Source organism: Lemur catta, chromosome 7 (assembly GCF_020740605.2).
Source record: "Lemur catta isolate mLemCat1 chromosome 7, mLemCat1.pri, whole genome shotgun sequence".
Lineage (NCBI taxonomy): Eukaryota > Metazoa > Chordata > Mammalia > Primates > Lemuridae > Lemur > Lemur catta.
This window is the reverse complement of record NC_059134.1, coordinates 61,612,204-61,637,570: the sequence shown is the minus strand read 5'-3', so window position 1 is coordinate 61,637,570 and position 25,367 is coordinate 61,612,204. Positions and strand designations below refer to the sequence as shown.

General features: G+C 34.5%; 3 protein-coding genes across 3 annotated transcripts; all 3 read left to right on the top strand.

Moving 5' to 3' along the window:
• Positions 1 to 4,535: 4,535 nt before the first annotated feature.
• Positions 4,536 to 5,486, top strand: LOC123641589 (olfactory receptor 52A1-like). The gene has a single exon (XM_045556470.1). The coding sequence runs from the start codon at positions 4,536 to 4,538 to the stop codon at positions 5,484 to 5,486; it is 951 nt and encodes a 316-aa protein (XP_045412426.1).
• A 6,194-nt stretch (positions 5,487 to 11,680) lies between these two features.
• On the top strand, positions 11,681 to 12,625 carry LOC123642040 (olfactory receptor 51V1-like). Its single transcript, XM_045556967.1, has one exon. The coding sequence runs from the start codon at positions 11,681 to 11,683 to the stop codon at positions 12,623 to 12,625; it is 945 nt and encodes a 314-aa protein (XP_045412923.1).
• Positions 12,626 to 22,920: 10,295 nt separating this feature from the next.
• On the top strand, positions 22,921 to 23,874 carry LOC123641757 (putative olfactory receptor 52P1). Its single transcript, XM_045556688.1, has one exon. The coding sequence runs from the start codon at positions 22,921 to 22,923 to the stop codon at positions 23,872 to 23,874; it is 954 nt and encodes a 317-aa protein (XP_045412644.1).
• The last annotated feature ends 1,493 nt before the right edge of the window (positions 23,875 to 25,367 follow it).

Genomic DNA, 25,367 nt, shown 5'->3' with positions numbered 1-25,367 from the left:
AGATCATCATAGTGCATGAATCTATCAATCAATGGGGTTGTGGACCTCTCTGAGTAATGAATGTGAGAAATGTAAAAAGAGCAAAATACTAGTTACTCCCCATTTTCATTGCTCCCCTTCCCACCCTCAGTCTTAGCAACCACTGATCTATTTTCTGTCTTTGTGAGTCTTATTTTCTGGATGTTTTATATAAATAAAGCATGCAATGTGTGACTTGTTTTGGCTTCCTTTAATTCTTTTCAATTGATTCTTCTATTAATGTAATATATTAAAGGTTCAACATGTACTATTAATATATATTGGTAATTTATTTCCTTTTAAGGCTGAATAATATTTTATTATATGGATGTACCACATTTTATTTATCTATTCAATTGATAGACATTTAGAATGCTTACACTTTTTGGACATCATCGGCTTTCATTACAAAAGCATCATTAAAGGACTTAACGTAATATCATTTGTCATACATTTAAAATAACTCCCATTATCAGCACTTGTGTATAAAGAATAGACAAAATGTCTGCTGAGATTCAGTCAAAGATCAGCTGAGGTACGATGAGAACAGATGAGGTAAAAGAGTTGAGTATAAGGCTCGTCATTAAAATAAGATGGTCTATGAATTATGAAAGAGATAAAGGATAGTGGAAATGAGGTGAGATCAACAGATTAAATCTATCTCATTGCATCAAAGTGTTGTTGAAATAAGAATGAGAAGAAACGAGCTAGTAAAAATATAAATAAACACGTTGGAAACAATGCTCATCAGGTATAGGATATTGATCATCTCTGGAAAGAGAGTAGGAAACACTGTTTAGGTGGAAAAGTGTGGCTCAATTGCGTTGATGCTTCCCTCAGGAAACAGAATGATAGGACACATGAATTTTTAGTTATTATGCTTTATTTCTTTTGTGTATATATTTTGTTGTGGAATATATTTGGCAAAAAATGATAACTGAACATATTCCTGATTAGTACTTGGCAGACAAGTTAGTTTAACAAGTTAGGATGCACGGTATTTTGATATTCTTAGTAAAAATATCTCTTAATGAGTTTTGATTTCTTTGACAAGTATTTCTTCAGATTATTCTACGCTTTGAGAGCTATGATTAGAATTCAGGATAAAGGAATGATCATAAAGGCAATGACCATAAAGATGCATCCCTGTTTATTACATTCAAGTATATAATCTGTGTGTAAATATGATCTTTGTAGAATTTTTAAACTTAATTTAATGTAATAGCATGCCCAATATTTATATGTGTAATGTTAATTATATCATTTCTTCTTGACAAAATATTGTGACATTAATGTATTTTAAATATTTTTTATAAACTGTGAAAATAATTATAATATGAAGTAAAATTTATATATCTAATGTAACTATATTTTTAGAAAGGAAATTACTGAAAAGTGGTAGACCAAAAGGTAATGTTTAACTTCGGGTGGTAGGATTATAGGTATTTTTCCCTCTTTTTTTGCATTAATTAAATTTATATAATAGGAAAGTAAAAATCAAAATAGATGTATTTTAAATTAAGCTCTGTATTAAAAATATTTTAAGAATAGGTAACTTCTTAGGATCAGGAAATTACTGAAGGAGCCTATGATCTTCTCTAGGAAGGACTATCCTTCTCATCCTCTTTCTAAATAGGAAATAAATCATCAGGGCATAGCTGATTTTCTTCCCTTTTTCTTAGCAAGCCTTACTCCTTACAGGGCTTACAGTACTATAAGCCCTGTCCTGCCTACCACTCCCAAACATACTGCCGCTCCCTTAGATTACTGAAGTGCCTTCTGGAAGTCCTGGTAATCTCCATGGCATAGTCAAGAGTAAATATAAGAGGCAGTATTAGTTTTGGTTTCAATTCCCTTTCCTTAACAAAGCATAGGATCAAGTTTTCCAATTTTTCTCAGGCAAGAAATGGAGTCTCAATCCAAGTACTCCCCCATTTTGTTGTCCCTTTTCTCTGTCACACAAAGAACAAGATAAATCCCAATCTCTCATGCTGTGAGAAACACTACCCTACTGTTTGACAAAAGGAAGATGTTTTAACACTGCCATCTCCTGGCCACACTAGATATGCCCGCTCCCCTGAGAATTCAGCAAGAAGATAGCCCTGAGAAATAGCACCTGTTCCTCTGGCCCTGAACCTCCACCTTATCCTTAGGGAGTAAACAGTGTCTCTCAGGACTTGACACAGGCTGATAAAAGTTTGGTCATCAGGGAAAATTATGCTACAAAACAAAAATTTTCCGCAGCTGGGACCATCAAAGAGCAACCTTCCCCCTGCGCCAGTAACTTCCTACTGCTGCTTCTGGATACTGAGTAAGTTGCAGTTAGGGATGTGTACAAGGTCAGGCGGCAGTTAAATGATATATCTTGAAGTACAAACACAAGTACAGCCAATTAATGTAGACTCCAGAAAAAATCCAAATCATAAAAGTGAAGAGTATAAATATATTTTTCATAGAGTTTGAATTTGAAGTTCTATGAACTACAATTCAAGAACAATAATGATACATTGGAGAATCTTCTTTGGAAGAATGAGAATGAGATGTTAAGGATAGTTAGCATCATGTCATTGGAGAAGGATTTTAAAACTTGCGAATGTTTTCCTAAAAGAAAGGAGGACAATGAGTGTAGGGAAGTTCAAACTTTCCCTGTGAAGATTGGAGTCTAAGTCTGTTTAGATGAATTGACAATAGGCAAATTAACAGGAAAAAAGGCATGCAACTTTATTAACATGCATAAGCATGGGAAATCAGAAGAGTATGATTAAACAATGACCAGATGAGGTGAATATTCCTACGTACCTTCATCATAGCGGGGAGGGGAGATTGAATGTGACCTGAGAACAAACAATAGTGTCAAGTTCATCTGGATTCTGGGTGTGGTGTTTAATTCTCAGTCTCTTCCTCTGTGATATGAGTTTTAATTTTCTCTGGTTAATTAAATTTCAGGGAAGGGAATTGGAGTCAATTGTGTTCTTTGTGTGTCCAGTTTCTAGGTAGATAAGAGAAATTCAGAGAATAGCCTCATCCTGTGTTTTGGGAAACACAGAGAACTGAAAGACAGGAAGGGGTAAGGGGACGTCAGAGAGACTTTGAGCCTGCTTCTTTAGTTCAACAAGTCAAGGCACGATATTTAGGGGCATCATTTTTCTGAGCCCCAACAATAGAATAATCTCCAAAACACTCCAGGTTTAACATCTGTGATTATTATGGTCATAATGGGAGGGGGCAAGGAAGAACTAGAATATTTGGATGTGATGACTTGAATTATGGAGAAATATTTAGAAATGCTTAGGACAATAACACAACATTTATAGATCACTTTGATTTAGACAACTAATCAATTCGGGAATCTCTTCGCTCTCACTTAAAAAAAATCATGAATGCATTCTGTTATCAGCTCTACAATTGAACTGTAGTTCTTTGCTGGTATATAGTTAATGGAAAGTGTGACCTGTCCCCAGCCACAGCCTCTACACTGCAATGGGAATTTTGTTTTGGAGGCTTCTTTTCTATCTCTGCTGCTCCCAAAGCAGTTCCACCTGAATGTACCTATCTCTTTGTCAATTATTCTCTATGGAATGTCTTTGACAATCCTCAGAGATGCCTACCCCCTCATATTTTTCTTGTTTGAACTTTCTCAGAAAATAAAAAAAAATAGAATTTTCTACTTCCCTTCAGCAGTAAGTAGCCTGATTTCTATAAAAGCGTTATGTCTACCAACATTGCATTCATATGGAAACCTAGCTTCCAAGGTAGGCTTCCAAGCTCATTCACTTCTTACCTCTAACCACTTCAACATCATCTTCATGGATGTCCTGGTGATACCACCACCCAATATAACTCTTCTCCTATACAGGGATTCTTAAATCCCCTTAATTTTATTAAATAATAATTTTAAGGTCCTTAGCCTCCAATGTGCGGAAAAGAGCATGGTACATGGGGCTTGGGGTACTTAACTGAATAATTTTTGTGAAAGACTTGTCTCCTGAGTCAGAATTGCTATGATAATGTACCAAAATTATGTTTCTGCCATTGTCTACTGGGTGGAGTCTGGGTCTTGCAGCAATATCATGTTTGAAAACTTGGGAATAAAGATAAATTTTGGTGTTTTTCTGTCTAAATTATCCCTCCAAATGTGTGTGTGTATTATTTTCTGCTTTCCATGAACAGATTAGAAGACGAAAGAGAAGATGGAGTTGGGGAGGAAGGAGAACAGCACTAAGCAGGCTGGTCATCTTGGCCCCGTCACAGGAATGATGTCCAAATACTCAATTTTCACACCGTGGATATCGCTGTGTGTGGGTGGATGATTTTGCTAAAGTGCATACTGGTGAATCTTTCTAAGACTCTCTCTATTGGCATTTTTCCTTCATTTAAAACTGTGGTAAATAAGCTGATAAAGTTGATTCTCCTAGTTCTGTTAACTTTGTGGCTGGGTAGGCATAGGATATATAAAAGTACAGAGAATCACAGTTGGGAAAGCTCTAGTCCCTTTCCAAAAAGATCCCTGAACTGCTATGCCTATTACAAATGACACCGTGTTCATGCCCTCTGTGCTGACACTTACTGGGATCCCTGGTCTGGAACCTGTACAGTGTTGGATTGGGATTCCGTTCTGTGTTATGTACATCATAGCTTTGATTGGAAATTCTCTACTTTTGATCATTATCAAATATGAGCCCAGCCTCCATGAGCCCATGTATATCTTCCTGGCCATGTTGGGAGCCACAGACATTACACTTAGCACCATCATTGTGCCTAAGATGCTTGGAATTTTTTGGTTCCACTTGCCAGAGATCTATTTTGATGCTTGCCTCTTTCAGATGTGGCTCATCCACACATTTCAGGGTATTGAATCAGGAGTCCTGCTGGCCATGGCTCTGGACCGCTACGTAGCTATCTGTTATCCTCTCAGGCATGCCACCATATTCACGCGACAGCTAGTCACCCGCATTGGAGTTGGAGTGACATTGCGGCCTGCTATTGTGGTAATTCCATGCCTATTGCTCATAAAGTGTCGCCTGAAACTTTACCGAACCAAGTTAATATCCCACACTTACTGCGAACACATGGCCCTTGTGAAGCTTGCGGCTGGAGATGTTTACATCAATAAGTTCTATGGTCTCCTTGGAGCTTTTATTGTTGGTGGACTTGACTTCATTTTCATCACTCTCTCCTATACACAAATATTTATCACCGTCTTCCACCTGCCCCAGAAAGAGGCACGACTTAAGGCATTTAATACATGTATTCCCCATATTTGTGTCTTCTTCCAATTCTATGTCCTGGCTTTTTTCTCATTTTTTACTCACAGATCTGGATCTTATATCCCATCATATATTCACATCATCTTGTCCAACCTTTACCTACTGGTCCCACCATTCCTCAACCCCTTTGTCTATGGCGTAAAGACCAAGCACATTCAAGATAAGGTAGTAAAAATGTTCTGTTCCAAACACCAGGCTTGACATTTGATTGAAATAGTTCTTTCTATAAATGGAATGGTTCATCTGTCAGACCTATGTAATCTGTAAATTCAGAATGCTTTTTGGGTATCATCATGATTGATCAATAAATTAAGGAATATATACACATACACACATACATATACAAACACACACACATATATATTCATAGCTGTCTGAGCATTTCTTGCTGGCTATATTAATAGAGATAAAATTGTAGTATAAAAGGGTTGTTCCTGTTAATTTTTGGTAGATATTGTCACTTCATCTAAGATAATTTCACTAGTTCAAACTTCCATAGACAAAAAAAATTCAAGTACCTGTTTTTCCATGTTATATTATCAAATTTTAAAAGGAAAAATTAAAAATTATGAGTCAATAATTTCATCATTTAAAATCACATGGTTTTATTTTGAGTTATTTCTAATTCATATTCAATTTTGTTTTTGTGCAAAAAGTGAATTATGCAGCTTATTTTTTGCTAAATAAAACATATTAAACAATGTATTATTTTTCCATGTTATGCTAGTTTTATCACTTAATGTGTTACCAGAGCTTTGTATGTTTATTCTTGTTTTTATTTTCTGACTGCTCTGGTCACTGTGCTTTACTTGTTTAATTATTAAAAGTTCATAGACTATTTTGAAGTAATAAACAGCAAGTATGCCATCATTTTTGACATTTTTAAATTATAGATAATTATTCTGGGGCCAAACAAAATTGTTTATTTATCAATAGCTTATTTTTCCAAAATTTCTCCTGAAGAAAAATTAAAAAATTAAATAAGACAGATTAATATAAACTGGTACACCCTAGGATGTGTCGTTAGCTCTTGTTAATGTTTATAGGCATTTTCAGGGACTAATAAACTACTAAATTTAAATCATATTAGACCACTTTAATAAAATTTGCTCCAATAAACTTCTCTTAAGAAAAACCTATCCTCCCTTTTACACATTTTCTATAATCATGTCCCTCCACCATCATAATTCGACCCTATTTTTCTCCACATCACACAAGAATGACTGACTTGGAATAAAATCATCATTTGCTTATCAGAATTTGGATAATTCACTTCCCTGAGTCATTTCTTTTCTTAAAATAGAAATTATACCTTTCCTTTCTGTTTGCTTTCCACAAATACCCACCACTTGACCAGTGCAAATAGATGCTACCAGAAGAGGTAGATAAGTGAAAGCACTTTGTAACCTGCAAGCTGTGATTCAGAGATTTCTCCTATCTAAACCCATTATTCAACTAGCCATCTTTCATTTGCCGTGCTCAGTGTCCAGAATAATAAAACAAATAAGTTTTTCATGCCAAATTCAGTTGTTTGATATACTTAGGCCACAGCCCTGGGCTTCTGCTTAATTAGTTTTCATAGTGCATTTTTAAGAATAATAAATTCTTCATATTTTCCTTTTAACATTAGAATCAGTTTCTTGTTTCTGTTTCCCTAGATTCTACATTAAACCTCTATAGTAAGTTTCTAGGGAATTTTACCCCATATGCAAAAGTCATTTACTTTTACAACCTTGTATGTTGTTTTGAGATTAAGAAGTAAATGAAAAAGCAGTACAGATTTGTGCTGTAATAAACAGTAAGATTAGATGATTAAAAGGAAAACTGATATTATAAATAAAGTAATTATCCAAAACAGAATTTGGAGGCTTCTAAAATTTTTACCATGGCACACTTTATGTTAAAAATGATCAACCAATTAGACACACAGAGAGAAAGATAATGTTTAAACAGCTGAATTACTTCTTCAAATTAACAGTTACTGTGAAGGTCCAGAAAGAGAAACAGCACATTATTGAATCAAGACTATGAAGAAGTAAGTAAATATTTCCAATGGTAATTGTAGATTCATATAATATTGCATTTGATCACTTTCAATTCTAGTTGTCCATATTTTAAGTCTATGGTATTAAGTATGACATCTTGGAGTTGATATTTTCCCTAATTAAGCTGAAATGTTTACCTTAGAAAATATCCTTTTAATTACTAGATATTTAATTTTTACTTTCAAATCTTCTTCTTAAGTTAATATAGCTATGTCATTATATAGCTATACTAGTATATTAATGTATTACACATAGCTAATATAGGATAGGCTGTTCTGTTTTATGTTTCCATATCCTTCCTTCTTTTCTTCCTTTTTTCTCTTTTTTTTAACCAAACTTTCTATTTTATTTCTATTTTTTAACATTTAAATTTCTATTTTACTTTAACAGTTCCATTTTTGTGCTTCTCTTTGAAGCAGTATATATGTGTGAGTTGTTGGTTATCCACTCTGAATTTATTTATTTTATTTAAAGATACAGGATTTTGCTCTAACTCCCAGACTACAGTGCAGTGGTGTCATCATAGCTCACTGCAGCCTCGAACTCTTGGACTCAAGTGATTCTCCCACCTCAGCCTCTGGAGTAGCTGGAACTACAGGCATGTGCCTCCACTCCTGTGCAATTATTTTTTTAAGAGTTATGTTGCTCAGGCTGGTCTCAAACTGCCGGCCTCAGCCAATCCTCCCACCTTAGCCTTCCAAAGTGCTAGGATTATAGACATGAGGCACTGGGCTTGACCTACTCTGAATTTTTTGGCTTTTAATTAGAGAATTGAATACATTACATCTTAGATAAATCCTCCATCTATTGTTGGCTTTTTATTTCTCCACATCTTTTATCTCTTCTTTTCTTTAACTTATTTCAAATTATTATGTTTAAACTTTTCATTGAAGTATACCATACAATTAGAAAAATGTAACAATATTAAAAGTACACTTTTATACCTTGATGAATTTTCATTTAATGAGCAAAAAGGCATCCAGGTCATGCAAGATAACATGGCCAGTAAACCAAAAATTCCCTTCACTTTCCTCCTTGTCTCTACCCACCGTGGGTAACTGCTATCCTGATTTCTCATACCAAAGATAAGTTTGGCTTGTTCTGAAATGTACATGAGTGAAATATTACAGAAAATACTCATTTATGTCTGGTGCAACTTTATGCTTGTGAAATTCATCTATATTTTTGCCCACAAAAATAGCCTGTTCTTTCCTATTGTGTTATAATATTTAATTACGAGAATATGCCACAAATTATTCTATGCTCGTTTTGTGGAGAGCGAGATATACCAAATGTTTTGCTATTTATAATAGTGCTATTATGGGCATTATTTTACATAGTATTCGTAATATATTCTTGTAATTGGAAGAGTGTATGTATAGGATTAAAACTGCCAGATTATACGATATCCATATGTTTGCCTTTAGTACTGCGGTCCCCAACACGCGGGCCGCCACCAGTACCGATACATGACCTGTTAGGGACCAGGCCAGAGCTCAGGCATCCCCCAGGCCCCCCACGCCGGGTCTGTGGGAAAATTGTCTTCAGTGATATTTAGGAAGTGGCGGGATGGGTAGGGGACACCGCAGGAGGTGAGCGGCTGGTGAGTGAGGGAAGCGTCACCTGCATTTATAGCCCGTCTCCATCTGTGGCATCACCACCTGAGCTCTGCCAAAAATGACTTTCAGATATTTTGGTTGAGTCTGCATTGAATCTAAACATCTTTATAAGGAGAATTATATTATTTACAATATTGAGTCTTCAAATTCAATCATGAGTGCGATATATTCTATCATTTATTTAGGTCTTTAATTTCTCTTAATATGTTGTAGTTTTCAGTGTAGATGTCTTATGTCATTCATTAAATAAATCCATAGATGTTTGCTTGTTTAGTTACATGCTTGTTTTTTCTAAGACGTTGATTTGTAAAGTACAGTCCTAACTAAAATAAAAATAAAGTGTTAATACAATGATGCACATTTTGGATTATTTTCTGATTTTATTACTTTGAACTTTTTTTTTCCACTGAGAATGAATCAATAGGGAGAAAATGTAATTATATAATAGGTCATTTGCAGGGTAGCAAAAGGTGAGCATACATGGTAGTTTCCTTCTATCCAATGTTTTACTTTTTGTGATTTCAGTTAACCATGGTCAACTATGGTGGAAAAATAGGTGAGTAGAGTACAATAAATATTCTGAGAGAGAGAGAGAGACATCAGATTCTATTTTAGTGTAACTTTTATTACATTATGTTATTGTGTTTTATTTTATTATTAGCTATTGTAACTAATATCTTTCTGTGCCAAAGTATAAATGAAATTTTAACATAGGTATCTATGCATAGGAAAAAATGTATTATACACAGGGCTAGGTACTATTACCAGTTTCAGGTATCCACTGGGCATCTTAGAAGGTACGCACCTCAGATAAAAGGGGACTGCTTACTCCAGATAAACTGTATCTGAATCTGAAGCTGTTGTATAGGAGAGTTTTAAATTATTTTTATACTGTCGTTTATAAATTTTAAGTGCTTAAAATTATTCCTGGCAAATAAAATTAAATCAAAATATCTACTTTTGTTATTATAAATAGTAGTAATTGGCACAAACCAATTGCTATCTCTGTTACTCACTCGTACATAAAACAAATTCATACTCAGATTTACTGATGCTATTTACGAATTTGTTGGTTATTAAACATTGAGGTAATATCTCATTCAATTTTACATAATGCAAACTTAGGAGAGTATTGAACTTATGATTTAATAAAGTATAAATGTTATTTTCTTCTGATTATTACTATTCTTGTCCTTCTTATTATATTCTGAAAAGAATATTGTGTGACAAAATTATGAAACTTTTTTGAGAGCAGAATTTGAAATATGATATGTTGCTAAAATTGTATTACTCTTTAATGATAATAAAAGTGGTACTATTATGCAATTGTAATTGTTAATGTTTATTTAGTGTTTTTATGAGTATGGAATAAAGGAGGTGGCAGGTTATAATTGGATTTGGGCTACGTATTTCATTTTTTTTTGCAAATAAGATTATATTCAATCCTTTTGATGACGTAGGCATCTTTTGATGGTGATATAACTATAGACAAATCAAGCAGAAAAACAATTATCCCAATCTCTTGCATGTTGGAAACATACTAGTTTTGGTAACTGGTGTAAGACAGATCTAGTAATAATTCTCTGTAGAAGGTGAATACTTAACTTGTTTATAGCATTCTTTAGTCTATAATAATTGTTTACCCATGTTCCCTTACCCACAACTGTTATGCCTACCACACAAGTGATAGAATGTGTTGGAGGCACAGGGAAGGAAAATACTTTCAAATGAATATTGGAAAAGTTTGCAGCTCAATATGTGAGAATAAATGTGAGCCAAAGGAGTGTCAGTGAAGACAAAAACTTAAGACAGAGCAGAGTGGGTGAGAACATGGACACTGAAGTCAGACTTCCTGGGTTCAAATATTGACCATTTACTAGCTGCATAATGCTGGCAAGCTAATAACCGTCTTAGCTCAATTCACTCTCTGTAAAACACAACTCATAATAGCAGTTATTGCTTAGTGTTGGTGTGAGGATTAAATTATCTAAGATTTTTTAAATACCTGGGCTAGTACATGGCACATCTAATGGAGTAGGTGTTTGTTAAATAATACAAATGCACTGTCTGTGGATAATTTTTGATTGCTGCAAGGCAATAGTTATTTTTGTAATTCTCTTTAAAATAAGAGCAGATTGTCCCTGAGGACATGAAGTCAACTTATACTCATTAATCTCAACTTATTCCCAGCAGTCTTCTCTCTGATGATGTAACTCACAGCCCTACAGCTCTCTTGTGATGCAAGGACTTAAAAATATATAACCTACTTTTGTAGAAACTGAGAAGCAAACATATCCTTGAGTTTCTACAGTTGAGATTTGAGCAGGGGTTGCTGGATAGAAGAGACAGCCTGAATTTCAGCATATATGAAAAGCTGATGGGTGACTATTTTTCACAATGACACTAAAAGATTAATATATATTTTAGAAATAAAATCCTATTACACTATTTGAATTACTTAAGAAAAGACAAAACTATTTAAATCACTTTTCTCTTTCCTTGCCTTCAATGTTTTACCAGGTAGAAATAGAATAAGATTCTCAGTGGCGAGAGGTACTTAGATAGTCACACAACAGTATGTGTGACTTTCCAATCTAACCAAAAGAACTTCATAATACATGATTCCACACCTTAGCTCAAATCTGTCCATATGAAGAATAACAGTTATATGAAAGTTATCTACCAAACGGAAATAACTTCTGACTCACAGACAAAACATCTGACATTATAAATGCCTGCTTTTCTTGCTCCTCACAGCAATTCCTCAGCCTTTCTCCTAACAGGCTTCCCTGGCCTGGAACAGGAATATCCCTGGCTCTCCATCCCTTTCTCCTGTATCTATGTGACGGTACTCTCAGGGAACTGCCTGGTGCTGCATGTGATCCACATGGAGCCAAGCCTGCATGAACCCATGTTCTACTTCCTGGCTATGCTGGCTCTCACCGACCTGTGCATGGGGCTGTCCACAGTACACACGGTGTTGGGGATCCTATGGGGTCTCAGCCAGGAGATCAGTCTGGATGCCTGCATTGGTCAAACCTTCTTTGTTCATGGTTTATCAGGCATGGAGTCTGGAGTCCTCCTCGCCATGGCTTTTGATCGTTTCACAGCAATCTGCAATCCTCTGAGATATATGTCTATACTCACCAGTGCCAGGATCATCAAAATCGGGCTGGGGATTTTAGTTAGAAGTTTTATACTCATCATTCCTCCCATAGTCTGCCTAAAGTTTTTTCATTACTGCCATTCCCACATCCTCTCTCACTCTTTCTGCCTACACCAAGACCTGCTGAGACTAGCCTGCTCTGACATCCGCTTCAACAGTTTCTATGCCTTGGCTCTGGTGATTTGTACACTTTTGTTTGATTCTGTGCTAATTCTTATATCCTACATTCTGATCTTGCATTCTGTTTTGGCCATTGCATCCCGGGAGGAGAGGATCAAGTCCTTGCAGACCTGTGTCTCCCACATCTGTGCAGTCCTGGTTTTCTACATCCCAATCATTGGTCTGACCATGGTGCACCGCTTTGGAAAGCACCTCTCTCCTGTGGTCCATGTCCTCATGGGCAACATCTACATCATCTTCCCACCTCTAATGAACCCCATCATCTATACTGTGAAGACCCAACAGATCCGAGGCAGGATTCAGAAGTGGTTCTCCATGAAGAGAAAGTAAAACACTTTAAATCAAATAGGGGTAAGTGTCTTAGATGCAGAAAACTATAGCAGGGAGGGAGAACAAATAAGTTTATTGAAGGAAGGTAAAAATCAAGCAATTCAGCATTAAGACTTTATACAACATAACATTAGTTGAATGATTTATAAGTATCAAGAATAGTTCTAATACCCATGCTTTTTAATTCATGTATAATGTTGAAAGTTTTGATAGTAAAGTTATTCATCATATGTCCCTATCATTTCTGTCCAAGAAAAAAATAACATTTTAATTGTCCATAAATGTTTGTCTTGCAAGAAATTTCCATAAGGAAGTCATCTAAACCCATGTCCTCTCTCACTCTTTAAGTATATCTATGAAAGGAGACACAATTTAATCACTATTTAATATGGTTGTCTTTATCAGGACAGAAGCAACAATTGGTTACCATCTTCAAATGGATGTCATCAGACTGGTTAATAGTTCACTCATGAGCCATTCCAAAACATCATCACTTTTCTCTTCTCACTAATCTGTCAATAGACAACTTTGGTTTTGTTTCTTAGAGAAATTTTTATCATTATCCTTTTTTAAAATAAATTGTATTCTGTATATTTAAAGTATGCAACATGATGTCACAAGATATCATATGTAAACATCAACCAGAATCTAATTAGGTAAATAGTTTTTGCCCCATCTAATTTATAACCAAAGAGATGGAGTTCAAAACAGTAATGATTGTTTTTCACATAAAAATGGGTTTTTCATAGATTGCTGTCATAATTCCCTTTAAGTAGGAAAAAGCAAAAAATTCTCATTGTATCATGATAATGTAATATTGTACTTATTTATTAGTCAATGAAATGAGTTAAGAAATTAAGATAGCCATATGTGATGGAAGAATGTAATGGAAGAAATAAATGTAAAATTACTTATTTTGAAGTTACTATGTAAACATATAAATTGAAAAATTTTTTCTAACAATTTGTTAAAATTGTAAGCATTCTGCAAGTATTACATGTAAAAAAAGTCTTATTTTACATTCATAAATACCATCAGAAAGTAAAATAGAATGACATAATTTGTTCAAAAATACAGTAAGTGTATATATAAGTGTGCATGAACACATGTAGAAATCACTGTCACTCTGATATGGGCTTGTAGGTGCATACACTTGAGGAACACACAGAAATACATTCCTCACTCTATTTGCCTTCATAAAATAATTCTACAGTTATACTGTAATTAAGCAAATGACAAAATTTTTAACTTAATGTTAAATGGTTATAGCTTCCTAGGTGAGGTTAAAATTCAGACAAACAGGAAAATTTTAAAAAAATTAAAAGGTCTTTTCAACTAATACCTTCGACTAGATTTTAAGATTAATAAAACATAAAGCAACATTATCTTATACTGCAGGATATGTGTATAGAGACTATCCAAACACTTCAGCATAACAGAATATTAAGTACAGAAATAACAATAGATACACAAAAAAATGGTGAATTAATTTAATGAATATTTAGTGACATTTTATATCATTTGGGAAAATATGGATTATTTAATAGCCATATGGGAAAATTTAAAGCTAAATCTACACTTAATTTCTTAAATTGAATACAAATATTCCAATATTCTGAAATAATTTGTAGCTAGGAAAATATTATATTTATAACAATTAAACTATAAAATTAAGGAAAAACTCTCCTTTAAAATATGGTTTTTGCATAAACTGTCCTTTTAAGTGAGTGCAGGAAATGAGAGTTCATAAACTGAGGATCAGTACATTGACTACATACATACACAAATAATATTGAGTGTATAACTATAAATGCTTGCAATTCAATACGTGCCATCAATTAGTTTACCTAGACAAAGCATTCTTACAAATTAATATGGCAGAAGACAAAAAAAAAAAACCCATAGAAACAAGATAGAATTTAAATTGTTCGCATAAGAAATCCAAATGTTTGATAAATATTAAAAGAGGCTCAACCTCATTTAATATTAAATAACCAAAAATTTTTTTAAATGAGGCAAATAAAATTTCATATTGTGTACACAATTGGCACAGTTAATATGATTATCAATATCCAGTGTTGCTGAGGATGTAAGATTCTACAGAGACTCTTATATGCTTTTTAATATGAATGTAAATTAGCAAAAGATTTTTGGAGGTAAGTATGTCAATGCTACCCAAATATTAAATCATCACACATACTAACTCTGAAATCCCTCATTTAGGTTAGATGGGGAATTGTTAAAACAAATGCTATTATGATGCTTTTGGGGTTTGTTAGTTATTATTTACTTATTTCATTGCAGTAATAAAAATGTTTCATGGCTTCTCATAGCCTCCGAATGATAGGAAATCTTCTAACAACTAGAAAAAGATTTTAGTTTTCATCCTAAGTATTAGTATTTCCCAGAAACTTTTCTTAACCTGTCCTTATTCCAAGTCTATGTTAGAATCTCTATCTGCATTATCTTATCATTTAACTATAATTCTAGCATTATAGTACTTATCTATTTATTTTAAAATTTCAGAATTTCACAGGGGTACAAACGTTTGTTACATAAATTGCTTTTGTACTGTTTAAGTCAAAGTTATAAGTGTGCCCATCCCCCAGATAGTGTGCACTGTACTTGTTAGATGTGAATTTACCCATCCCCTCAATCCCCTTCCCACCTGCTAATTTCTGATGAATGTTACTTCCATATGTGCAAGTAAGTGTTGATCGTATTATAGTATCTATTAAGTTATATAGGACTTGCTTGTTATGTTTCTGTATTCATCTATGTTTCCCATAGAGGGCAGTGTCATTTTGCTGACTATTATATATTTTGCTTCCAGTGCAATTTTTGAAACATGATCGAAATTTGGGTAACATTTGTTAAATCAGAAATCAGTAAATAAATGATTAATTTAAAATTTTTTTGTTTTGCTTTTATGCTGTTTTAAACTCTGATGTTTAATTGTATTGATGCATACGTAGTTATAAATTATAATAGAAATAAAAGCAGTGGAGGAAAAAGTAAAGACTACCACTTAGGACTCCAGCTTTTTAAGATGAAAATTTTACTTTAAAAGCTGTGATTTGAAGAGACATTCAGCAGTAGCTTGCTTAAAATTGTTCCCCCAAATCTTCAGATGTTTGAATTAAATATACTTTATTATTTATTTATTTTGTTTTAAACATATTCTATATTTCCCTGATAAAGAATGTAACAAGAAAAATAAATCAGTACATGACTTAGTAAGTTACAGAAACATTTCCAAAAATCTCTCAATCGAAGCTGAATTAATTTAAGATTTAAAACTCTGCTTTTCACTTATTCATTTTCAACAGGATTTCTCAAGGAAATAAACATAACTTGACTTTCAGGAAATAATTTGTAGCAAGAAGGCCACGATATTTTTATGTGATCTCTAAGATATACAAAATTTTCTTTGTGGCAGAATGATCCCTGAACAAAGGAATAGCTTTTAAAATTGAAATAATATTACCTGTTATGGTAATCACAGAATATTTGGACCTGGTTAACTAGTATTCCTCTTGATGCAAATTTTAATCCTTGCTTTCATTTGCTAAAACATATCTATGTAAGCTAAATGTAGTAAGCTGATTCTAGTCTAAATTTCATAAATATAAGCTCTCTGTGGCTCACAACATAATTACATGTTGTCTTATGTAAAACCAAACTCAGGATTTAATAATAATCAAAAATAATTTCTTTCAATTAATGTGATAATTGCCACAAAATATCTTAATTCCTGTCAAAAACTAACACTTCCACATTACTTATTCAAAATAATGTTAGGGTCATGTGCATAAAATTAGGTAATTATAGTTATTTACAATCAAATAATAGAAGGGCCTTGAGACACATGCATTTAATTTTAGAGTACATTCACATTATTGCCAGGAGAGATAGGTACACCCAGACAGAAGGAGCATAACACAGTGGTGAAGAGAAGTATAGATAGTCTCTATCTACATGTCATATCTAAAATCAGGCACCATTACTTGCTGGTCATCTGTCTTTGGGTGTATTCATAGCTGCTAATGTGCATCATTATTTTGATCTATCAAACTTGGATACCAATAGGACTTTATTTACGGCTATTGCAAGGATTAAAGGAGTTAGTGCATATAAAATGTTTAGAATAGTTTCTGGAGTAAACAACTGAATGAATGATTTTATTACTACTACTATTGTTAGAGCTGGCTCCCCTTGGCCCCAGGAACAGAGAGACGGAGTCACTGAGGCTGCAAAAAGGCAAAGGAGTTTTATTGACTAGCTCAAGCTAGGGTCCAAGCCCCAAGCACCAATGCAGTGGTCTCTTTCCATGGGCAGGGACCCCGTGCGCAGCAGGGGTGCATGTTTTTTATACTCTGGCAGCGCGCCCAGTTCCGTTCCCGGCCCCCGCCCCCGGCATTATATTTCACCCTGCCCCTGATTGGTTCCCCCTTTTTCCGGGTCCTGGACTCAGCGCTTTTCCTCAGTACTTTTTCCTTGCATTTTGTTTTAACCCATGATGCCTCGTGCAGTCGGGGGGCCCAATACATCAGGAAGTGACTTGCAGTTTTACTCTCTGGGGTCTTATCTTTCTTTATCTCCCCAAGCCTGTCATGGCTTTACCTAAGCTTAAGCAGACACACAATATATACAGAAGCAGAACTAGGCTGTTAGCTTCTCACATCCAGGAAGCCTAGCCTATCATGGAGTTACCCTTGCTTTTATACCTGTTTTTCATTCTGATTAACTATATTTATCAAACAACTGAAAGCAAACACAGTCACAGAAGCAAATAGCATCAGTTAGAATCAAAGACAGCACACATTTTTTTTTAAACAATTCATCACACACACACATTTTCCTACTATCAATTCCTGTTCTTCACTATTAATTATTATTATTATATCTTGAAGATGAGAGTGATATCAATTTTCCTCCAACCAAATCTCCATTCTCACTTTTAATTGTGGCCTATAAGTTCTTTCCCAATGAGTCCAGTTTCTCTTTAGACCAACAGAGCACATGTGGTGAATACCAGCACTTTTGGAATGGGCAATGCTAACTCTAAGCATAAGGAAACTGTTGCTCCATATCAGCTTGGATGTGTTTAAGAGGGGAATTTTTCAAGAGCAAGTGAAAAAAATCAGAAAAGGGGGCATACACAAAAAAGGGTTAAAATAAAATAAAAGTAGAACACAGAGAAAAGAAGAAAAAGAAGTGCGTGAAATATACCTGTACAATTTCCACTCTGTGTCCCCAATCCTGTTTTGTGCCATAAATACACAGGTAATGATATAATTCAAATTAGAAATTTCTGTAAATCTATTCAGAGTTCATCTGTCTTGCTTGGATTTCTCACAAGATAAGTCATTTTCTTTTTTCTACAAAGTTTGTTGCATAGGGGTGAGGGGAAACTTCCCCTTTCCCCCAAAATTTGCTGAAAGATCCACTCACAATAAAGCAGATTAATAAGAGAAAGAGGTTTATTTACCATGCACATGGGGAGAGTCACACAGCAATTACTCAATATTCTAGTGCAGTCCAGAAATTTGTATACCCTCATTTTAGAGGGGAGGAGGAGATGAGGAATATAGGTAATTCTGTTTAGGAGCAATAAACCCTTGCTAGGGAGGATGAATAGATACTTGGGAGAATGAATGGATGGGGAAAAATAGATTGAATTGTAAATGACTCTCTTTGGAATTTAAATTAACCTGAGAGACAGGTATTGTATTTAAAATTATTCGGGCCAGGTCTGGTTGTATCCTTGCTCCTCTTTCCTGCAATAACATATTGAGATACCAGGGAGGGAAAGGGAAGTTGATTATTCTTTCTGCTGGGTCTGGATTTTTATCAAGAAAGAGGGAAAGCTGCTTCCAATACCTGTTGATCTCTAGGGGCCATTAACTTAAATTACTCTTTGTAGCAAGGAATCATAGTTTGGGGTGAAATTTCCAGATGGCCTTCATAATATACCCTACAACTAAATACAATTTAATTTGTAAGTTTTTTTTTAAACAAAGATGTTCAGTTAGCAGAAGATAATTCAGGAAAATAACTGAGACATAAAATATGGGGAAAGATTTACAAGAAAATTCCAACAGTACAAAAATATACTGTAAAATTTTAATAACTTTAAATCAAATTTGAGGATTTCTATAGAACTAAGAACATCATAAAGATAACCGATAAAGTGGAGAAAATGTTTGCAATGTCTTTGACTACCAAGATTTGAGTAGGAATATCCAAAAAACATTTGCAAATCAACAAGAAAAATGTACAATTTTCAATAGAAAATAAAAGAGTAAAAACAACCAATTTGCAGGAGAGAAAAGTAGCCAAAGGACTGTCCAACACATGAATAGATGTTCAAACTCTATGGTAATGAGGGGAGTACAAATTAGAACAGCACTGAAATACAATTTAAGCCCCCATATTACATCAGAAAAAAATAGAAAGCTAAAAATTTCTAGGAATATAAGGAAATAAAGAAATATGATCAGTTATATAGAGCTGAAGGGACAATAGATTTAGCCACAGCAAAGAGAAACCTATTGACTTATTTCCTCTGAAAAACAGAAGACATATGAACCTATAAGTGCATGTGAGCATATGTTAATATGGGGAGAAGAAACATAGAGTGACTGAATGTATGAAAATTGTGTCTCAGTAAAATTGTATAAGAGAAAAAGCAAAACAGAATGGACATTGTGAAATATTCTATGCTCTGTTACTCTTTCAGAAGACCTGAATCTTCTCCTGAAGCAAAAGTGAGAATTCAATGATAGTCATTCTGGAATTAGAGTTTGCAATGTCCATCTCTTGATTTTCAGATAGCTTGCTCACACTAAATTGGTTTGCTCTTTGAAGTTTCCTTATAGATTTCTCCAGTGAACTACAGATTTGATTGGCATCTCAGGCATCTCATTTTTTGACTGGGCACCATGGGACAGCTTCCTAAGGCTATGGTCTCCAGAGGAGAAACACATGAATACTAAGTACATATACACTCTGGGGAGTTTGCAGTGTTAGCATGGCTGTTCCAGAGGGACATTTCTACTACTTTGTTTTTAGTCCTGGCCCAGTCCTCTTTTCCCTTATATTGTAAGGGTCCAAAGGGAGCCATCAGCCTTCCAGATCTGAGATGCCTCCTGAGCATTGGAATAGCCTATTACAAAGCAACATAACTGTCTATTTGAAACAGATACTTCACTTCTTCAATTACAAACACTATCATATTTTATAACCATTCCTATACATGGTCATGGATGGAGATACTGGAGTTGAAAATAATCATTTTCAAATGATTATTTGAAAACAAGCAGCTATTTTTATTACCATCTGCAATACATAGTAGGCTGTAAGATGGTATTCAAGATAAATTTGGTGGAAGTAAATAGGAAAGGAAGATTTACAAACCTATAAATGATGCTATACATTAATAAGAGACATGAGCATTTGAATAATGTGATTTAGTAGTGGAAAAAGGAACGAGACAACTCTAGAGGATAGATACACACACATACAAGTTGTGTGTGTGTGTATATATATATATTCAATATATTACTTTATATGGAAGAAGCTTGTAAATCTCTGCTAAAGGTTGATCTCTAGTTATGCAACTCTTGCTAAAAACAATTTTGAAAGTACATATTCTAAAAAGGCAGTGGAAATGAACAGAGAGTAGACAATAACTATGAATAGACAGACCACCACTGAAGGGTCAGAAGCTTCAGTAACAAGATTAAAAATCTTTGAAATTCTCAAAAGACTATAGAAGATATGCAGAAGCATTGGATATCCCCTGAAATTTATTGTGAGTTTACTAGAATTCAGTACATTCCTTCTGGTGATTTCTGTCTTATGAAGGAGGCTGACATGACAATAAACAAACGCAAAGACTATGGTAAGAGCTCTAACATAAATATGTGGCTTAGTGAGTGCTTGCTTGAAGTATTAGAATTGAATGGAGGGAGGGGGCAAGGGTAGTGGGAGATTTCTAACTTTAATGGCTGGATGGATGTTGTTGCCACCAAATAAAATACTGTCAGATGAAAAAGAATGGAAGAACTTAATTTAGTTTTGGGTATTGCATTGTTATTGTAATACATTAATATCAAATATGTAGTACATTCAAAAAAGCTGTATAGAAAATACAGTATTCTGTATTCTGATACAGTCATCTCCTCTGAAGTGGCAGATTTCAGGCAAGGGGCTTTGTTGATTGACCTAGAAACAAGCAAATTATCAAAGCCCAGGTTGTCAGAAGGAATAAGGTATTTATTTGGTTCAGAAACAGATGGAATAATAGTGTCAACAGAAGAGTCAGAGTGATAGAGTGGTCTGGGCAGATATTACAACTGTCCTGGCAGACTGTCTACTGAAGATAATATTAAGCATGAGCTTATAGAAATAAATTGATGTCTCCAAAGTTTCATTCAAAACCATGCTGAGAGAAGCTAGAGAAGACTTCCTAGAAGGGAGGGGTGACTGTACATGCAGATTATCATGTGAGGGTGTTCTCTGCGAATTTCTCTGTGTTTTGCTTCTAGGGCCCTGACAGGAAGCTTCTCTTATTTAAGTGGAAGTCACTTCAGTTCTTTTGTCTTGGTATAGATTTGACATGCTGCCATCTTATAAGCAAATTTATTGGAAACTATAAGAGAATGATTTTAAAATATTCATATTAATTTATCAGAACAAGTATGCTTGTTTGTAAACCTAGGCAATGATTCTTGGCTAATATATCTCTAGGTGGGTTAAGTTGCTTCTTGTATCACAACTCTTTGCTTAATTACAACCTGTCATTTTCCATTAGCCTCTTATGTGTTTGATTCTCCCAGAAACAAATATACGGATGGAACTTGGAAAACCAAGTTTCCAAATGAAAAGCAGTCATTTAAGATTTACAAACAGACAAAGCTTAATAAATACTTTAAAAAATTCTTCCCTTGAAAGTTCAATATTTGTTGATTTTGTGTTAAGTTCTTATCTCTCTTTTGAGTGATAGGCTTCATCTCTTAAGTAGTAACTTCCACTACTCTAAGTTTCTATGTTCTGGTGAAAGTTTAAGTTCTGAATTTTTCTGAAATATGTTATGACCCATTGACTTTTTTCAATTCATGACTAGGAAACACCTCATATGCTCACTTATATTGGCCCGGATTAGCACATGTATTAATAGAATGTAGATACCATAACCAGAAATAGTATTTTCCACAAAGGCACTGTTTGGACATCCAGACAAGGAAGCATTGCTATTTCACATCAGTGGGATTCAGAACCAGAAATTAATAAACTGGGAGTAATTATAAATAAAAATCATGTTATGAAGAATGGAATGAATATGTCAAAAATTTGGTATGAGGGAGAAACTGAATTCTGGGAAGAAGGATAGAGAGCTTTTGTCAGAATTAAAGGATGTGGTCATAGCAGCTACTCTTATGCTGAGATCCAAAACACTGAATTGTAGTTGCTTTCCTCTTTATCTTAATTATGCAGATGGATATGAGAGCCACAGGCAGGGCTGAGTCTACAGATGGAACCATGGCTTCACAAAAAATAAATTGAATTTATTAACAACTAATGTTATTGTATGTATTTAATAGGTATTTTAAATTATTTGACAGCACAAAGAAATAAAATTTTCATTATTTTTATGTGGCTGTGTTACTCTGTCCATCTTCAAATCTTCTAATCTAAAATCAGCATAAATTTACCTATGACTGATAATAAAGCATTTTATTGTCTTTATTTTGATATGCTTTATACTTATGGTTTAGCACTTAGGGATCTTATTCTGAAATCCTGATTAAGTTTGCTGCCTAAGGAAAACAGTATTCTTAAAAAATTATTACATGTTTAAATACCTCTCTTATTTTGGGGATATGTGTTTGTTTCTCCATATTTTACTGCTGTATTTTGATAAAAGCAAATTATCATTTCTTCTAGGACTGTTTATACCACAGACACTGGCTTTGGCATAAAGATGAGGTTATTTTATTACTAACTGCTCCTCTTATAAGAAATAAGAACTATGTAGTGGAATTGAATAAAATAGCAAAACTCAGAAAATGAACTTAAACTTCTCATTCGCAGTCGAGGATGCTGGAGCTTGGAATGGTGAAGTGGTTTACTGGATAATTTACAAAAGTGTAGGAAAAGAGTCGGCTCTTCACGTAGGCTACTATACATTGTGTCTGGATCCGCCACAGGCAGGATCATGGAAGAGTTACCTTGTAATGCTGCTTTTCCTGGCTACTTTGTGCTAAACATGCAACCTCTCAAGTTTTAACATGGGAGACAATGCAACATATTACCACATCTCATCTTTCTTCCTGGTTGGTATTCCTGGTTTGCGAGATTTTCACCACTGGATTGGCATCCTTGTCTGCCTCCTGTTTGCCCTGACCTTGCTGGGGAACAGTGTAATCATTGGTACTATCAAGCTAGAGCCAAGCCTCCACCAGCCTATGTATTTCTTCCTTTGCATGCTGGCAATGAATGACATGGCTCTTGTCTCTTCCACAGCACCCAAGATGCTTGGCATCTTCTGGTTTGATGCACATTGGATTGACTTTAATGTCTGCCTAGCACAATTGTATTTCATCCACACATTTTGCATTATTGAGTCTGCCCTTCTAGTTGCCATGGCTTTTGACCGCTATGTGGCTATTTGCATCCCCCTGCGTTATACAACCATCCTGACAACACAAATGGTCATTCAAATGTTTTTAGTTGGTGCAATGCGAGCCATCCTTATGGTTTTGCCCTGTCCTCTTCTCATTAACAGGCTATCATATTACACTAAATATGTCATCAATCATGCCTATTGTGAGCATATGGCAGTGGTGAAGTTGGCCAGTGCCAACACCCTCATTAACAGAGCATATGGAATCTCTGTGGCCCTTTCAGTGATGATATTGGACCTTGGACTTATAGCCACATCCTATGTCAAAATCCTCCAGGCTGTCTTCCGCCTCTCTTCCCAGAATGCCCGCTCTAAAGCACTGGGCACCTGTGCTGCCCATGTCTGCACTATCCTTGTCTCCTACACCCCTGCACTGTTTAGCTTCCTAACTCACCGCATTGGCAAGAAGGTACCTCCAAGCATCCACATAATTTTTGCAAGTTTGTACCTTCTAGTGCCCCCCACGGTCAATCCCCTGGTGTATGGTGTCAAGATCAAGCAGATTCGTGACCGAGTGGTGAGTCTTTTTTTCTTGAATAAGAAAATTTCTAGAGAGTAAAACATTTAAATTCAAATTCATTTTGGCAGAATCTGGCTCATGTAGTCGTGGTGTGTTAGTAATGTTACCACCTTGTTCGGAAAAAGTTATTTCTCAATTTAACTATGCTTTGTAGCAGGGATTTTTGATGTTGTGCATTACTTGTCTATTTCTTTTATTTTTTATGTTTATTCTTTCATTCTTTTACAAATAATGGAATGCCTTTTGTGGGATGTTTTCAATAAATATTAGCAATTATTATAATTATTATTATTTTATGTTCCATATTATCAAGAATATTTTGTTAAATTCAAAAATGTAAAATGACCAGGCTAATTACTGTAAAAATTTAAAACTTCTCAATATATTGGACTCTGCAATTAATAATATATATTTTTCCCAATTTGAACTCTGCACATCCTGATGGAAAGGTCTGAATTAAAAATCATTATTTTCAATCTGTTTTTTATAGATTGTAGTGGTAATAATAATGGCATAACACTGAAATAATGATCACTGTGTGTTTTGTTGTTTACTAAGCCCCTTATATGTATTCACTTCTTTAGTCCACAAAATTATATACTGTGAAGTTGGTGTTATTATCATTCTCGTTGTACAAATTAGGATATTGAGGCACAGAGACGTTATGTAAGTTGTACAAGGTAACTCATCTACAGCGTGGCAATGCAGAATTTGAACCCAAGGAATCTGGGTTCAAAATGCATGCTATTAACCTCTACTCACTATTATTTCCCATACAGAAGTCTTGAGCTTTTTAGTTATTTTATGAATGAGAAAGCTCATTCCTCTTGATAATTTTATAGCTTATTCTTCTATGTCTGCTCTTTTTATTCTAGATAGTGGGGTAGATTTCTGGAGTCCTCCTCACTCCCTGTACTTAATAAATTCTATTACAATATTTTGACAGAACCCCAAACGAGGATTAGTACTCCTATTTTGCTAATGTCCAATCACTGCAGTGTGGTAACATTAAGACTATGCTTTCAAACCTGAATAAAACTTGAAGAATCTCAAAATTCTACTTATCCACATTTACTTTCCTTTTCTCTATCTTCAGTAAATAATAATTTTTGACCATGTTTATTAAGTGCTAAAATATAAAAAATTTACTTCTTAATTAATAACCTTAATTTTATTTTACATGGAGCATAGAAACTGTCTTTGAGTATATCCATAAATGCTGTTTAAAGCATGCTTTAACTTTTAGATCGTTTTTATTGGGTGAGGAGTCTTTGAGTTGGAAATTATTGATTTTTTTTAATGTTATATATTTTCAAATACTTTTTATTTATTTATTTTATGGTTTTTTTTTATTTCAGCATATTACTGGGGTACAAATGTTTAGGTTACTATATTGCTTTTGCTGCACCCAAGTCAGAGCTTCAAGTGTGTCCATCCCCCCGACGGTGCACACCACACCCGTTAGATGTGAATATATCCATCCCCCTCCACCAACCTGCCTGACACCTGATGAATGTTACTACTATATGTGC

Bases quoted from the DNA above. Each gene is read 5' to 3' on its own strand.
- LOC123641589 (XM_045556470.1), top strand. From the start codon at position 4,536: ATGCCTATTACAAATGACACCGTGTTCATGCCCTCTGTGCTGACACTT.
- LOC123642040 (XM_045556967.1), top strand. From the start codon at position 11,681: ATGCCTGCTTTTCTTGCTCCTCACAGCAATTCCTCAGCCTTTCTCCTA.
- LOC123641757 (XM_045556688.1), top strand. From the start codon at position 22,921: ATGGGAGACAATGCAACATATTACCACATCTCATCTTTCTTCCTGGTT.